This window comes from Gekko japonicus, unplaced genomic scaffold (genome assembly GCF_001447785.1).
Source record: "Gekko japonicus isolate JY-2015 unplaced genomic scaffold, Gekko_japonicus_V1.1 scaffold969, whole genome shotgun sequence".
NCBI lineage: Eukaryota > Metazoa > Chordata > Lepidosauria > Squamata > Gekkonidae > Gekko > Gekko japonicus.
In genome coordinates, this window is record NW_015168076.1 from 585,382 (window position 1) to 598,984 (window position 13,603).

General features: G+C 41.7%; 1 protein-coding gene across 1 annotated transcript in view; it reads left to right on the plus strand.

The window, feature by feature from the left end:
• The window catches only part of CEP83 (centrosomal protein 83kDa), a 25,466-nt gene extending 12,808 nt beyond the window's left edge, over positions 1–12,658 (plus strand). The window contains exons 8-15 of the mRNA XM_015414645.1: positions 739–883; positions 2,308–2,457; positions 3,793–3,868; positions 4,208–4,365; positions 7,280–7,409; positions 9,910–10,013; positions 10,121–10,277; positions 12,426–12,658. Of these exons, the coding sequence (XP_015270131.1) occupies positions 739–883; positions 2,308–2,457; positions 3,793–3,868; positions 4,208–4,365; positions 7,280–7,409; positions 9,910–10,013; positions 10,121–10,277; positions 12,426–12,560 (1,055 nt within the window). The 3' untranslated portion in view covers positions 12,561–12,658. The remainder of the gene's footprint in view (positions 1–738; positions 884–2,307; positions 2,458–3,792; positions 3,869–4,207; positions 4,366–7,279; positions 7,410–9,909; positions 10,014–10,120; positions 10,278–12,425) is intronic.
• Positions 12,659–13,603: the final 945 nt, after the last annotated feature.

A 13,603-nucleotide genomic window follows, 5' to 3' on the forward strand; every position in this document is an offset into this window, starting at 1 on the left:
AAAGACTCTCTTCAGATGTCAAGGAGATGTTGTTTGGGGCAAGAGTAATGTGGTTAATTCTCAGGCGCTCCTCTCCTGGGCCAAACTGCAGTTGGACTTCCTCTTTTAAGAAAGTTTTCGATCTAACTCCGGTTTGTGGTGAAATCCAGATCTGGGTGCTTTAACAAACTTCAGCTTTGTTTCTTTCCTTGCCTCCATTATAGCACTAATTAGAATCAAGAAACAAGCCCGAACTTGTTAAAGTATCCAGAAGTTTCAACTGTGGTACTGTGCATGAGAAGGGATGGCCAAGAAGGGAGCACACATGCCTAGGACTAAGCCTGGTTCATGTTTGTGACAGACATAGTTGCTGGAATGCAGATAAAGGCTCGGATCCTATGACATTGTTGCCCTTGTGCTTCTCTCTGGCCACTGTGGAGGTTTTTCACTGCAGGGGAACCGTGTCATAGGATCCAAGTCAAAGATTCTTCTTACATTTGTGTGGAATTTATTTTAAATTAGCTTTCTCAAGTAGGAATACATTTCTCAGGGAATGTATCCTGTTCTTAGTTAAATTTCAGATGGATAAAGAGTTCCTGATTTATAGCCAACATGGGGCAGTGGGAGGCATCTAGTAAGGCAACAAACAAGGGAGTATTGAACTCATCTAAAGGTGATTCTTGAGTGTGAAAGAGTAGCACTTTAAATAACAGATGGCAGTAGCAATGCTGGATACTAACTTTAAATATATAAAACCAGAGTTACGCTCAGATAATGAAATACTGAAGACAACGTTAGAGCGGCACAAAGTGCTTTTAATGGAAAAGGATCGCGAGTTAGTACGAAAAGTACAAGCTGCAAAGGAAGAAGGCTTCCAGAAGCTTGCAGTATTCCAGGAGGAAAAGTAAGTGCATTTGTGCATTTTGTTGTCCAGCCCTTATATAGAGTTAAAAACTTAGAGCAGTAACAGACTCCTTCCCTATTACTGTATACCACGCATTATGTCTCCGCTATAAAGCCTTGGTAGTTATTGTTACTAATTAATTTCTACTGCACTTTTGAGTCTTGAAAGTGCTTTACATTTATTTGAAGTACAGCCTACATTTTCTGAAATTAGTCTTTCTCTCTTCCAAGAAGTTTTTGGTAGTAGAGCATTTAGAGATGGTCACAACATTTTTTACCGTTGTTAAGCTTTTCCACGTCAATGAAGATCATATTTCAATCTGTGAGTTTTTTCCTGCCATCCCACTGGTATGAAATTCTTGGAGAATGTATCCCTCCCAAGGGATCCTCCCTGCCAAATTACAGATAGATGTGAGAAGCAGCAGAGTTGGCAGATGGAAGCATTTGGCAAGACTGCCCAAGAAAGTGGGAAACATGGCAGAGTGGGCACCAGTCAGGTTTATATAATACAGCTCATCAGGCAGGCAGCATATTTGGCAGAAACATAGAGCCACCTCTGCTCTGAGCAAGTGGAGAATGGGATTAGGTGAGTTGAGCTCCTTACAGAACTACAAAGGCCCCTTCTGCCTTTGACATTGATGTGTGAGTTTCGACATTTTGCCCAAAGATGAAACTATGTTATGAGTATTTCCATAACACTAACTGGTTTCTTTTTGTAGCTGAATGGAATTATAGCCACTGAGGAGTTGTGGTCTCGCTGTGTTCTACAGATATTTGTGCAGACTCAGTCCCCTTCCTCCCTAGAATCCAAATAAAACATGTTATCTATCACTCTAGTGGCAGCAGTGCTTATTTCTGAGGGAAAAGGACAAGTATAGCATTCAGCTGTATGTTTCCCCTCTCTGAAACATCTGCAGTGCTGCATACTTGACAGGCAGGTAAAACATTTGTCTCAGTACCCAAGAACATGAGCAAACAGGAGATGCTGCTTACGTTGAGTTGAAACCCTCCCCAGTCCAGTGAGCCAATAATGCAATGTAAACACTTTAGAAAGGCAGGCCTACCAGTGTGAACCACTTTGGTGGCAAGATCCATGTAGTTCTGCTGACTGGTAAACATCCCTTCACATAACTGATCTCTGGTAACTTTTAAAGCAAGGAGCCAGGCCAGTTTCTAAGCCAGACAGCTGCAATAATGGCAAGATCCAAAGATTTCTGAAAATGTGCTGTTAAATTTTGGTCAGTTCAGTTTGGTTTGCTTACCAAAAGAAGTTTTGGATTTTGATTAATTAAATATCTGATTGCACATCCCTAGCTTTCATGGGGTGGTTTGCAGGGCTAGGCTATTGATGATTTAAGTAATGTGATGAAGAAATAAAAATTATTGCTGCTTTTCACAACTAATAAATATTGCATAATGTTTCAGACTAGAACTTGAAACCAAATTGGCAGAAATGGAGAAAAACAAAATGGAGCAAGACTCTGAGAGACAACTGGAAAAGGATCAATATGAAAAGAAAATATCAGCTCTGCAGTTGACAGAAGAGTCCAACAGAAGGGAAATTCAGAACCTTAGGTAATATGAAGTTATTGTAATGCTAACTAGGCATATACATTTTAAATATTTTATGGAACATGGCATTCCATGCTGCACAAATATGCATAGAACATGAATGTAGACCTTAACACCTAGTGTAAGTTGAGCAGAAAAAGTATCTCTTTATTTTAAAAATGAATTCATACATGAATGCATATAAATGGAAATTTCTTATTTTGTATCTATCTCTCTGCCAGCATCAGCATGTTTATATTTGTTCTTGAAATGTCTCCATCTGTTCAGTTATGCAGTACTGAAATCTTCAAGACCTAATTGATAAAACTTCATAATTTAGGTCTTTCAAGTTTCAGTGGCAATTTATTCACAGTATTTTTAAAATAGCTATATTGGATTTTTAATTTTAATATAAGCATATAAATCAATAAGAAGTTGTTTCAGATGCCTGTTTCTTCATCCCCATTTAATTCTGTAGCATTCCGTTCAACATTGTCTTTACAATTTCTACCTGCTATAAAGTTTCCTTCTGTTAAGGACTTTACCTCTTGTAGTGAACCTTTTGTATATCCAACCACATGCTGACACCCATTCATAATTATCTACATGTATCAAAAGAACAAATCAAATTAATTAATAAATACATTTATATCTCACCTTTCCTCGTGGTTCTGATTAGCAGAACCAGTACAGAAGACAAAGACAAATGAAAGAAGCAAACTAAATAGTTTTGGGGGCTGAGATATGAAATAAAGATGGTAATCAATACTGCCAATCAGTACTTCCTTTTATTTCCCCATATGTACTTATTTCTCTCCTTCTGAAGCCTGACTTGTATACACTCCTTGGCTGCCATGTTCACTAATTCTTATGTCCAGGCTTCTATGTCTGATTTAGTCAGATCTTTTCATTTATGCAGTGTATACTTTTTAATTCTTTTATACTAAATCTTTTATATCTTCATTAAATTTCAAATAGCTGACAAAGTATCCTTATACCATCATTTAAAAAGATCACTACGCACATAGTTACCCACTTGTTAATGTTCAACAAATGCTAGCATTCCCTGTATTTATGCTCTTCCATCTCCTGCACCTCCCAAGAAGTATCAATAGCAATAATCTTTATGAAGCATTCTTTGGGAACCTGATATTTCTTTTAGATCCATGGTGGAGGATTAATACTGGACCGGGCCACCTTTCATTGTTCTGGAGTTGTTTTCCCTCAGTTCTTTATGCCACTGTCTATCAGATTTTAAATTTCAAAATATCAACCTCAGATAAATTGTTTTATTTTTAAATATGTGTGTGTGTTTGTGTGTGTATAAATAAAAGATACTACATTGTGTTACTTTTGTAGGCAAAAGCTTCAACAGCAAGTTATTAATTCTGAAGAGCTAGAAAAAGAGAGAAGCGACAATGCTAATCTCAAGCAGGTGAGGGTTTGATGACATGATCTTTTGTACTTTTGTGATAAAGCCACTCAGTTTTAATTCAGAAACCAACAGGGAAATTTGTGTTCACGCGTTTCCATTTGGGCTTGCCAGTTTTAAAGAATAGATAAGAACAGATATAGGAAAGGAGCTCTACTGTCCTGGATGAGAGACCTATTATGTCCAGCATTCTGTTTCCAGCAGCAGCCAACCAGATGCTTTTGTGAACTCACAAGCCGGGCAATAATACCATGACTGGACACATCTGGCTTGCCCTCTAGAGTTTTGACAAGTAATACAGAATTAATCTCTTATGGGCTTTTTTGTTTTATTTTTTGGCAGCACATCCAAGATTTGCAGCTCCGTGTGGCTTCACTTTCGCAGTCAGAGAATGACTTGCTGGATTCCAATCAGAAACTCAAGGACATGCTGGAAAGATTAAAAAATGAATGTCAAAATGCAAGAAGTCAAGCAGAGAGGGCTCAGTTAGACGCAGAGAGGTACACGTTATATTTTAATGCAGGCCTTGAGAAATATTATTTCCCTCTAGGAGCCAGGGAGACAATTTAGGAGGCTGGCTTTTTTCAGTCTTCAGAGTTTTGCATTTTAATGTCTAGTTTTTAAATTATTGTCCAACAATACCTAATCTTAACTTATTTTAATTATAAAGAATTATATCTCGCTTTCCTCCCTAATTGGGACCTAGAGCAGCTTATCACAATGCTATCCCTTCACTCTAGCATAGCTAGACCCTAATGCATTCCACTTAAAGAGGGGGGGGGGCAGAGAAAAAGCCTCCAAAAGAGCCCAAGACGGATAGTCCACTTTTGAGGAGCGATCCCAATAGTTGGCTGTGGAAGGTCGGTAGTTCAGCAGTTCAAGACCTGAGTTGCCGCATGACAGAGTGAGCTCCCGTCTCTAGTTCCAGCTCCTGCCAACCTAGCAGTTCGAAAGCAAGAAATTGCAAGTAGATAAATAGGGACCACTTCAGTGGGAAGGTAACAGCGTTCCGTGCGCCTTGGTGTTTAGTCATGCCGGCCACATGACCACGGAAACGTCTTTGGACAGCGCTGGCTCTTCGGCTTTGAAATGGAGATGAGCACCACAACCCTAGAGTCGGATTCGACTGGCTTTCGAGCAAGGGAACCTTTACCTTTACTGAATAGTTAGTACAAGTTAACAAGTCTGCCTGATGATATTATGTGATATCATAGAACAAAACTTTCTGATGCCAAATAATCAATAAACTTTCGGGTGGCTGCAGCCAGTTCTGTCACTCAATCTTAGCCAATTCTCTTTATTACTGCCCCCATTGCTTTTGTCCATGCAGGACATAGCCTTTGTGGTAGTTAAAGGAGACCCTTCCTTTCTTTCTCACCAGTGAAAAAACTGGCTGGATCCATCCCTTTGTACTTCCATTAAGTATCGCTGGGAGAGACTGCACTAAAATAATTGCTGAAAATACCACAATGAAATTACTAGGCACTCTGGTGACCTTTGAGATTTGTCAAGCCCTATCTTAACATGTAGCTCTTACCACGAGAAAGCAATACTGTGGAAAAATGAACTTTGGTTATCAGCTGATTGTAATATGAATTTTCTCTGTTGCAGTAGCTTTTAAATATGATTTCAAAAGTTACTGGGTTTCATATTTGATAGCTATAATTTGAAAACACACCCACTAGGGGTCCCCAAATGGTGCTCCAGGGTGCCATGACACCTGCTGACACTTTTTTGGGTGCCCAGATGTTTTTAGAAAGTAGGTGGGGCCTTTGCCTGGCAGGGCTTTTGATTGGCCATTGGGGATCTGATTGGTTGTGCAGAAAGTTGCTTCAGTAACAGCTGCCACCACAGCACAAGAATCAATATACTGTTAATGTATCTCTAAAATTCCCAGTCTTCTAAGGAGGGGGAGCGTGTTCATCATTTGATGATGCAACTTCAAGTGATTATATTCATGCGCCTGAGATGGCTGTCATGGATCAGATACCACATACAGCACACATTTCATTACTAGCAAAGTATGTTCTAGTGGTTGCTTGTGTTTTTTCGGGGTCATTGCTTGATGTACATGAATGTGTGACTCAGTCATCAGTTTCTATAGTAAGTTTTTGGGATTTGTCAAGCTCAGCAGTTTCAAGATGATAGCTTGATTAAGTATTTATAGCCAGTTCTTAAGTGCCCTTGACAAGTTGTTATTTCTGGAGGTCAAGAGTTCTCTTAATCCTTATTGATTTATTTGAAAACTTTCCTAGTGCTTTGGAAGAAATATTATCGTATGCAGGCAACCCACTTCTGCATATGAGAAATTTCAGATGTATGAAAAAGTGGATGAGCACATTGTTTCAGCTGGATATTCTTTCATATCTTAAAGTGTTTTTTGTTTTTTTAATGAATCTGATCCCTTGGAACTTGCTACTAGCACTTAATGCATCTAGTTCCAGGGAGTCTGGGCCTAATCACTACTTGGCAAGAGTTGATGTGCTACATTTGGAGACGTGCTGCATTTGGAGAGTTGTTTCATTTTCTAGGCCATTCGGGGCCGGGGGGAGAGAAATGGGGCTTTTATTTGGGTCTTTTCTCCTAATGGTTCTTTCACCTGAGACTGCAGATTAAACATCTAAGGGGTTTTTATTTGCTGCCAGTGCAGACTCCAAGTTTTGGAGAGTCCTGAGGCAAACTATCTCTGATGGACCCCCATAGCAGCCCCTCCTCTTTGTTGCCCATCTAAGTGTGGGGGCAGATGAGAGAGCAAGTGAGTGGACAAGGCAGCCAGAGGAGCCACAAAGGGTTTCAGCAGTAGAGGGAGGAGCCTTTTGGAGTGCTGGCTTCTGCCCAGGGAAGCCAGTGCCCTGACACCATCCCTATATGCGACAGATCTTAAATGAATGTTTCATAGCCAATGTGTCTCCAATAGAATTTCGTAGTACAGTCTTCAGGTTTGTTGCCATAATTGCTGCATGTAAGTGGACACCAAAAGCCACTGTAATTTAAACTCTGCTCTTGGTGCATTAGCACAATGTGTAATGAAGGCATGCTTTCTCTAACTTAATTTTGGGGACACATAGCAGTGACTCAGGCAGAGGCCATAAATGGAGCCATAAATGGAGAGATATGGCAGGATTTCTCACCACAGTATTGCCTGGTTGGAAGGAGATGTGGCCAGAGGTGAATCATGCAGCAATGTAATGTGCAACTCTGTCTGTGGGGTGATGGAAACTTTTAATTATATTATTTTTATTTATTGGGGCTTACTCGTATGCCCCATCACAGCCTGGGAATTGCTCCTCTCTAACACTTGGACTTCTGCTCCTTTCAGATGGCCCTCCCTCATTGCTCAATACTATCACTGCTTAGCTGGAGGACTATCTCAGACCACATTCACTTACCTGTTTGCGTATTTTTTCCCCTTAGGAATTTGGAAAACAAACGTGTGGAATGGTTGGAAGAGAAACATAAACTCATTCAGCGCATCACAAAGGCAGAAGAAACATATGACCAGATGAAAGAGAAATTACACCGAGCTGCAGTTGCTCAGAAAAAGGCACGTTACAACATATTTTTTGCAGGAAGTGTTTTATTCTAGGTTGTGAATTATGTTTCTGCATTCTGGTTCTGATTCGTAGCAGACTGACAGTGCCATCCTAAGCAGAGTTACACCCTTGTAAGCCCACCGACTTCAGTCCTTAGGATGGGCCCATTACTATACTAATTTAGCAAGTATATTATTATCTGTTAATAACAAACATGTTTGGATTTTAAATGCCTAAAAGATAATAAAATCTGTCTTAAAATGTTAAATGATGTTTTAAATTGTTTTATAAACTTACAAAAAAATGATAGACACAGATACAGTACTCAAATATTGGATCATAAATAAAATTCCAATGCAGGCTTCCCATGTCAAAATAATGTTTTGTTACACTAAATCATAAATAGGATTTCTTGTCTAACATATTCATTCAGTGTAACTCTGTTCCAATAAAACAATGCTATTGTTTTCTAAATAATTCATATGAATATTTCCCATACCTAAGCAGTTTATGAAAAGTTAATGTCCTTATTGCCATAATATTCCAGATCTTTCTTTTCCAGGTGTCCATTAAAGGTTAGTGATCTTGCTTCCAGTACTTAGTAATGAGAAGCTTGGCACTTGTCAACAAATTATCTGTGAAATGACTATAATTTCTTTCCATAACTCTTCAAATTATTAAACTGGGCCCCTTAGGGTTGCCAAGTCGTTTTTCTTCTGGAGCGGGGGGCTCCCAGACAGCGTCTTCTGCGCACGCATGCACATCATCCGGATGTGACGTGATGACACCAGGCACGCTGGGGGCAGGGCCACAGCCATTTGAGGGGAAAACATGCGGATGACGTGCACGCCGGGGTGGGGTTTCCCCCGGGGGCCGATTCCGCGATGGTGGAAACCGGGCCTCCAAAGCGGGGGGGAATCCGCCCCCCGGGGGGACTTGGCAGCCCTAGGGCCCCTGTCATGACCCCCTGTGGGTCGCCACCTTCAGCTGCCACCACTTTTTAAGCTGAGAACTATAGGCATGATGACCAGGCAGAGAACATAAAACAAATGGTTTATTAACACAGTGATGGGGCAAGGAAAACCAGACAAGGTACTTTAATATATAAAATATATAACAGTGTTTAAAGGTGAAATAAACAGCTCTAAGGTGACTACCTATTTCACTTGTTACTATTTCAAGGCCCACAGCCCTCTTATACCAGGCCTCCTGCCTGTACTCACTCTGTCCCAAGTGAGGGATCTTTTCCTCAGACCAGACTGTCCCCTCAGTTGAGCTCTGTGAGAGACAAGACTGCAGAAGAGAAAGAACACAGTTTCATGGTGCACAAAGCTTAAGTTCCATTCCCTCACACAATCTCTGTACACTGATTGGCTACAACCGTTGCTAAGCATTGTGGGGGTTGTAGGCTCTCTGCTCTCCACTCCCACACAGGCCTCTATGCCTTTCTCCTAGGCCTACAGATCATGACAGCCCCAGTGGATAATAATAGCACTGATAATATAAGCAGCTTATTAATAAATTTGGGCCTTCATGCAATAATAACAGATATGAATAAAAGACCCAGTAGATGAATTGCATCTCTAACATTAATCGTTTCCAGTACCAAGCATTTTCTTAATCCTGATGGGAATATAATACCACTTGTAAAGGATTTTAAAACAAATGTCTTTTGAACCAGTGTTTGTAGAGAACTCCTCAGATGCTCTACAGATATAGTTCCACTGAGCTGAAAACATTAATTGTAAGTGATGCTTGCATTTTAAACTACTGATAGTCCCTCCCTTCATATATCAGAATTGAATATATCCTACATAATAGTCCTTGTTTACTCATTCAAACGCTATTAAAAATCTGTTGAGTTCATAAAAAATACTTGTAGATGAAGCTTTTAGTGGAACAGGGTGTTGAAATTTCAAGTAAACTTTAACTAAAACTTAATTTTAGATTGTGTATTATTAAGAGAGCCAAGAATGAACTAAAACATGCCGGAGGAGCCAATTGTACATTTTATATATGACTGGGGTTTTTTCCTGCACAAAGATTCTCACAATCCAGTTATTTTTAGAATTCTGCAGAATTGTAGCCACCTGCTTTGCCTCATCCTGCATTCCAAAGAAGTCAAACTGCACAGAAAAGGAAGTTAAGGATTCCTGTTCCTCTTGATGGTTCTGTCCCCCAAAGTGCACTTGCTTCTTTATTTCTGTAGTACATGCAAAGAATGTATGTGATATAGCAAAAATAAATCCTTGTTTATCACAACAAAGGTATATAATTCCCCCTCCATATTTTTCTAATGTGTCTTTACGCCGTATTTCCTAAGTTATAAGATTAGTTGCTCAATATTATATTAATGTACTTCCCTTGTCCGTGGGTTTAACTTGATCATTTTAGGTCAGATTTCAGCTTAAGGCTAATGGGGGAGGAAGTGTAATATTGCATATTAAGGTACTGAGGGATGTCAGTCAATCAATAATGGTATCCCTAAATATACAGATCTATTATTTACAGAGAAAGACACTTAATGACAATAAACGAAAGAAACTGCTGGAGAAGATAGAGCTCTTAGAAGCCAAGAAAGAAGAACTGGAAATTGAAAAACAGGTGTTAAATAGGTAATTTTAGATATTGTTCAGATTGCACTATGGTTCATCTGAAGAATATGCCATTTTAAAGTCTTCTGCTGGAAAGCTAATGTAGCATCTTTTCCTGTTTATTTCAGACAGAATGTTCCTTTTGAAGAACACATTCACCTTCAGAAAAGACTAAAAGATTTACAGCGCAGACATAATGAATTTCGCCAGTTAATTCTGTTTCCAAACATCTCAACCCTGAATCCCATCAGTTTATTCTCGTCAACCATTGCTCCTGGACCTGAGGTATCCTTCTCTCATCTCCGAGTGGGTGACTCATTACAAAAAAAATCCTCAAAGGATCATTTTACAGGACCATATCAATCACATAAGCATTAATAAAAGGGAAAGGTGCAGGATACTTTAAAAGCTGCCATGGATGGCTTTTCTGAAAGGTTTGGATGCCAGAAAGTATAGAAAGCGTGTGCGCGTACAGGCACACACACGCACAGGGTAGCTTACGTTAGGTTAGGAATTTCAGTGATAGATTCAGAATCCAAACAGCTATTTTAGGGCATGCTCAAGAGCTTGGCGTCTTGGACATAGCTAGGTGAAGGTTTTGCGTTTTCTTTTGTTTTACTTTGAGTCCTTTGTCCTATCCTAAACCGCGTTCCAAAGCAGTTTCAATGTGGCTTACAGCAGGAGAGGGCAAACAGTTGCTGAGAGCTTCTTTATTTTTTCAAGAGCCTTGGTGGCTATCAGTCACAAAACAGCAGACTGGAGGGTGGAGCATCCAGAACAAACAGGGCCGGCTCGCCCGCTAGGTGAACTAGGCCTTCGCCTAGAGCGCGAGCTGGCCATTAGGGCATGGGAGGAGAGGCGGGGCGGCCGCTGGCAGCCTCTCGTCGGCCCGCAGCACGGGGCAAGAAGGGTAGCGGGGGGGAGGGGGGCCGAGGGGAGCACTGCCCGGGCCCGGCGGGGCCCCTGGCGAGGCAGGCAGGCAGGGAGCCTATCCGTGGGGCCGCCGGCCCAATCAGCACCCCCGAGTGGGAAATCCCACATGTTAAACACCCGGCGGCCATGGGAATCACCGGCGGCCTCTCGTCGCCCGCAGCCTGGCAGGGGCAAGAAGGGGGGGGGGAGGCTGAGCCTGCTTGCAGGAAGGGCGGAATATAAATTTGAATAATAAATAAATACTGTCCAGGTTGGATTTTCCCTGTTTGTGACTTTGGTCCAGACACTGGGGTGATCTCACTGCTGACCGTCTCATAGCTAGAGTTGTGACTTTCAAGGCAATGATTATGGCGGTACTTGAACAAAGTCCAGGGGCTAATGTAAGGGCCACTTCCTCCTTAGGACCCATTCCAGTCTGCATGGCTTAAAGTCATGATTTCCTCTCCTCCATAATGGGGCCGAGGGGAGCGCTGCCCAGGCCTGGCGGGGCCCGTCGCAAGGCAGGCAGAGGCACCATCCAGAGCGCGGCGGGAGGGCAAACAAACAGGCGCGCAGGGCGACGGCTTAGTCCGAGGCTGCCCCGGGAGCAATCACGCGCCGATTGCCGAACTGGACCCAACCAGAGCGGCTTGCGCGACTGCTGCCTCTGCCGCTGCTGAGTCCGCAGGTAGCCCCGGGGGGGACGTGAGGGGCTCCGGCTGGCCTGCCTGCCTGGCGAAGGGCCCGAGACTGGCGCACTTCCCCCTTCCCGTGTGCCTCTCTGGGGCGGGCAGCCGGAGCAGGGCGGAAAGCGAAAGTGCACCAGTCTCTTCCGGGGTCCCCTTACTGCTCCAGGCCCCACCGGGAGGTTGGCATCTGCACTCGCCTAGAGTGCAGGACAACCTCGGGCCGGCCCTGAGAACAAAGGCCTGTGTGCTTCCTTCAATGCAAAAGAAAAAGGGGAGAGAAACCTCTGCAGTAGCTTTAAAGGGAAGTATAGGAAAGTGCTTATAGCAGCACTGGAAGAGGGTCAGGGGGCTACTCTTAATTGCTTGGAGAGTGACTGACCACTCCTGAGTGATCTTCTGCCCAGCCCTGGCTTGGAGAACTGCTGTTCCAGAAACACAAAGCCTTCTTGGGTGTGCAGATCGAGCAGTCTAGCAGATTTCTACACTAATTTCCTTTACCTCTTATGGTAGAACTTATACGAATCTGAACTTTTGGAGTTAAGCACTCCTAGCTGATAGATGCAGGATGAAAATAAGCTGCAGTCCTCCAGGCCACGATACCTTTTAAGGTGGTCTTTGGTACTTTTCAATATACTCAAGCACATACTTCCTGCCTCCATGATACATTGTGTTGGGACACTTTATTAAGAGCAAAAAAGACAAAAGCACAAGAATATATTGCCTTTTTCACAGATGACATCTCTATAACCTTCATCATAAAAGTATTGTTCATAGCAAATATATCTATAAACTAAATGTCCTTTCCTCCTTCGGTTTGCCTCTTAATTTAAAGGAGGAACAGCATCAAACAGAACTTTCCCTGCTTCGTAAACGTCTGGAAGATCTGGAAACCACACAGAGAAAACAGTTGCAAGCACTTGGTGCCTCTACCGAACGAGTTAGATCAGTAGCAAGTTTGGACTCTTAACAGTGATAGAAATAAGCATGTTGAAGAGGATGATTTACTAGCTGGGGACCTTAAATATGCTCCAAAACTAAACTATTAAGCATTAGATACACATTATCCCTTGCCAAAAGCATTCACATCTCAATGTGCCTTGAACCAGATGAAAGATCTAAGTATATTCTTTGTTGTTTTGTAACATTTTAAATTAAAGTTAATTTCAACCATACAGTAATGCAAATAAAAAATAACTGTTCAAGAAAATATTGTATAATTTCAGATAAGGATTATAACCTTATATCAGGTTGTATTTTGTACTAAAAAATTTCTAACAATATTTGTCAAGGTTTTGAATGCAAAAAATTCCTTGTAAAAGCGTCCTTTTTGTTTTATATATCTCTGTTTTTCATAACTAGATTACTGTGATTTGGAAGTGGGCACCAACTCTGTCCATACAGACTACAAAAGCAGGTGGAATTTTGGTATCACTAACTTTATATAACATACTTGATTATTTGCACTTTAACATGACATTATGGGATATAGAGAGAAAAAATAAATTCTTCAACTATCATAATTGATGTATGAATATTTGTTATCTCTTTACAGATATTTGTATGTGGTGAAAATAAACATTTTTGTTAACAGAGATCAAATCTGTATATATACTATTAGCAACATGTAGCCCCCATCCGCAGACAGCTAAATCCATAGATCAGGGCCACATAAACAGATTTTCCAGAAAACTTGGGGGACTCCTCAAGTTTGCAGAAAAATGTGAAAATTTCAAAAAAAACACAAATGGGGGTTTAAATGCCTCCCCAAAGTAAAGTGGCACTTACACAGAGAACGCGCTTACCTCCAGCAGTCAGCAGCCGTGCTGGGGAGCCATGCTGAGTCCGGCAGTGGCATAGCCCCGGGCTCCATGCTGGGTCCAGCAGCAGCACAGCCTGGAAGTCACGCCAGGCCCGCCAGTGGCAGAGACTCAGGCCAGGAAGTTGCACTGGGCACGGGCCTGGCGACAAAGTTAATCCCCCCACACAAGTATTGTGGGCCTATAATTATAT